The following is a 4,203-nucleotide window of genomic DNA, read 5'->3' on the forward strand; positions in this document are numbered from 1 at the left end:
AGGGAGAGGCTGAACAGGCTGGGGCTGTTTTCCCTGGAGCATCGGAGGCTGAGGGGTGACCTTATAGAGGTTTACAAAATTATGAGGGGCATGGATAGGATAAATAGACAAAGTCTTTTCCCAGGGGTCAGGGAGTCCAGAACTAGAGGACATAGGTTTAGGGTGAGAGGGGAAAGATGTAAAGAGAGACCTAAGGGGCAACCTTTTCATGCAGAGGGTGGTACGTGTATGGAATGAGCTGCCAGAGGATGTGGCGGAGGCTGGTACAATCGCAACATTTAAAAGGCATTTGGATGAGTATATGAATAGGAGGGGTTTGGAGGGATATGGACGGAGTGCTGGCAGGTGGGACTAGATTGGGTTGGCATATCTGGTCAGCCTGGACGGGTTGGACTGAAGAGTGTTTCCATGCTGTACACCTGACTATTTGTTGCAGGGTGCCCACAAAGTCTGGTTATTTCAAAATGAAGCATTCCAAACACTTTTTATATTGTTGGGGTCATGATCCTGTTATACAATGGATTAATTCAAGTGGGAAAGGGAGATTGTTGCTGATACCAGAGGCATCACAACTTGCAGCACTGTTTTCATCCTGATATCCTCATCAAGCCCAAATAAACATTTAATTAAATCAATTGTTGTGCTTCACCTCAGGACATAAGCCTTCACAAAACAGATTCATGACCAAAAGATCTTCTGCTGCTTACCTAGATGTCAAAAAAAACCAAACATACAAACTGATTTTAAAAATAAAGGAATCCCAGGATAAAAAGATGAAATAATGCTAGGAGTCACAGAATTTTAAAAACACTTAGAAATCTTACCCAGTTAAATTGTTGCTGCAGCTTCTCATTTGCATAATTGATGCAAAATTGTTCAAAGCTATTATTTTCAAATGTTTCAAACCTAAAACAACAGTTTTTAAAAAAAAACTTTATTACAACGATTCATTTTCAAGAATGTGTAGGGTAAGCATAAAGCTAATCATTCCTACCCATAAATATCCAACACACCAATGAAGGCATGTTGTTTCGAAGAGGATCTTAAGGCTTTATTGACTTGATTCACAATCCAGCTGAACAGCTGTCCATAAGTGTGTTTCGCAAGAGCATCCCTGGAACAGGCTGCCTGTTTCAGTGTCATTGATTTGATGTAGGTTTCGTTTAATGTAACCAGCTTGCGGTGACAAAGCCAATGGGCCAATTGCTTTTTCTCAAGTCCCAATAACTTGCAGAATTGATCAAGATTCTTATCTTTTAACTGTATGCGAAAGAAAGACAACAAGCAAATCTACAAGTTAAGCAGGTGTATAAAAATTCCAAGGTTTGAGCACACACTCCTCACTCATTTTACTTTTCATTCTACTCTCAAGACGTTTTGAACACATTCACTAAAAATTAGACAAAGATACAGATTAGTCTGTTCTTAAAACGGGACACACTTAAAAATAAACTTTAACAAACAAACAATCATTTCACTACACTGTACAGTGATGAATGCTTTGTGCATAACATTGCAGTTTTGCAACTCTGACCTTTGTCTACCTAATGATTCAATTCTGCTCAGTTTTTACAGTAAATTAGCTCTTCACAACTTTTTCCCCCCTCTCGATCCCATTTCAAGATTCAAAAATTGTCAACACCCAAAAATGAACTCTCACTTCTCCAGCTTTTATAAAAACTGTTAGAGCTTCATAGCTGCCTCAGGAAGTTATAATTCAAGTTTCAGCTCATCACCCCACTTGGGTTCTCAACCCCCACTTCAGAGAAGCCCTGCAGAAGACTAGAAATATTGGATCACACTGCACATCCTGTGTTTAGATTTGTTCCACATACTATTTAGTAAGTGGTAATTTTGTCAGACAGAACCAGAGTATTGTTGAAAAGATGTTCTGTAGAAACTTTATTTCACTTATTAGGACAACTTGCAAGAAAGACCAACAGAAAAAGAACATTTCTACCCAGAGAGGGGAGGGGGAGGTTTCCTTTATAGCGTAAAGACACCTCCTCCTACTGCTCCCTTGACCATGACCTCACTTCCCATCACCAAACCATCTCCCAGACCATACACAACCTCATCACTTCAGAGGATCTCCCAGCCATTGCTTCCAACTTCAGGTCAGGAAGCCTGCCCTGCCCTACCTCCGACCCAAGATTCACAAGCCTGACTACCCCAGCCACTTAACTCAGCTCCAGGTACATTGATACGGTCCTATCACCCTGGTCCAGGAACTCCCCACATACGTTCAGGACACCACCCACATCCTCCACCTCCAAGACTTATTTCCCTGGCCCCCAAAGCCTCGTCCTCACCTTGGACATCCAGTCCCTATACACCTCCATTCCCTCCATTTCTTCCTCTCCCAGTTTCCCCAGTAGTACCCTTCCACTGACACACTAGTTTGGCTGAACTGGTCCTCACCCTCAATTTCTCCTCTAGACAAAAGGGGGTAGCCATGGGCAACTGCATGGGCCCCAGTTATGCCTGTCTCTGTCAGTTACGTGGAATAGTCCACCTTCCTTAGACATGCTGGCACCATTCCCCACCTTTTCCTCCGCTACATTGATGACTGCATCAGCACCACCTCATACCCCCACGATGGGGTTGAACAGTTCAATTACAACACATTCAATCCTGATCGTAAGCTCACCTGGATCATCTGACACCTCCCTCCCCTTCCTGGGCCTCTCCATCTCCAGCAGTGACAGACTCAATGCTGACAACTTCTACAAACTCACCAATTCCCACAACTACTTGGACCACACTTCCTCCTACCCTGCCTCCTGTAAAAATGTGATCCTTTTTCCCTAATTCCTCTGCTGTGTCTGCTCCCAGGAGGAGCAGTTCCAACACAGAACACACCAGACGGTCTCCTTCTTTAAAGGCCACAATTTCCTCTCATGTGGTTGATGATGCCCTCCAGCACACCTCATCCACTTCCTGCACCTCTGCCCTCGAACCCACCCCTCTAACCGTAACAAGGACAGAACCACCCTGGCCCTCACCTTCCACCCCACACATCATTAACCGTATCCGTTGCTCCAAATGCGGTCACCTTTACATTGGGGAGGCAGGACGCCTACTCAGAATGCTTCAGAGAACATGAGACACCACACCAACCAACCCCACCACCCCGTAACCAAACTGCTCAACTCTCCCTCCCCAAAGGGCATGGAGGTCCTGGGCCACCCCCACCGCCAAACCCTTACCATCTGAAGGAAAAACACATCTTCCACCTTGGGACCCTCCAACCCCATGGCAATGTGGATTTTACCAGTTTCCTCATTTCCCACATCCTCATTCCCAATTAAGGGCTTTTGCCCAAAACATCAATTCTCCTACTCCTCGGATGCAGCCTGACCTGCTGTGCTTTTCCAGCACCACACTGGAATGGTGTGGCACGGTGGCTCAGTGGTTAGCACAGCTGCATCACAGCACCAGAGACCCATGTTCAATTCCTGTCCTGGGCAACTGCCTATGTTGAGTTTGCACATTCTCCGTGTCTGCATGGGTTGCCTCTGGGAGCTCAGATTTCCTCCCACAATCCAAGAGATATGCAGGTTAGGTGAATTGGCCGTGCTAAATTGCCCAGAGTGTTAGGTGCATTAGTCAAGGGTAAATGTAGGAGAATGGGTCTGGGTATGTTACTCTTCAGAGGGTCAGTGTGGACTTGTTGGGCCAAATGGCCTGTTGTTTCCACTATTGGGAATCTAATCATCCATTCTCTACTCTATTTGAGAAATCAGCCAAAGGATTCACTACCATAAATCGATCATAAGCCTACCTTCACAGTGAATATACCTGTTATTGTTTCACACATTAAGAATCCTAAGCTGGGCCTTATCAGCAAACTCAAGTACAAGACCCAAGCGATCAACTTGTTGTGCCTGCTTTGTATTGAAATGGAGTTCAAAGTTATTTTACAGGATAATAGTTCTTCTAATCATAGATTGATAGAGATGTACACCATGGAACAGACCCTTCGATTGAACTCATCCATGCTGACCAGATATCTTAAGTAAATCTAGTCCCAATAGCCAGCATTTAGCCCCTATCCCTCTACACCCTCCCTATTCATATATCCATTGAGATGACTTTTAAATGCTGTAATTGTACCTCCAACATTTTCTCTGGTAGCTCATTCCATATATGCATCACCCTTTGCATGAAAACTTTGCCCCTTCACTCCCTTTTAAATCTTTC

General features: G+C 44.4%; 1 protein-coding gene across 1 annotated transcript in view; it reads right to left on the reverse strand.

The window, feature by feature from the left end:
- Positions 1 to 4,203, reverse strand: part of LOC122565046 (unconventional myosin-Vb-like) — a 179,232-nt gene that overhangs the window by 112,361 nt on the left and 62,668 nt on the right. Inside the window, exons 10-11 of the mRNA XM_043720677.1 lie at positions 995 to 1,260; positions 825 to 906 (exon numbers count right to left, since the gene is read on the reverse strand). Coding sequence (XP_043576612.1) covers positions 825 to 906; positions 995 to 1,260 — 348 coding nt within the window. The remainder of the gene's footprint in view (positions 1 to 824; positions 907 to 994; positions 1,261 to 4,203) is intronic.

Source organism: Chiloscyllium plagiosum, chromosome 31 (assembly GCF_004010195.1).
Source record: "Chiloscyllium plagiosum isolate BGI_BamShark_2017 chromosome 31, ASM401019v2, whole genome shotgun sequence".
NCBI classification, from domain to species: domain Eukaryota; kingdom Metazoa; phylum Chordata; class Chondrichthyes; order Orectolobiformes; family Hemiscylliidae; genus Chiloscyllium; species Chiloscyllium plagiosum.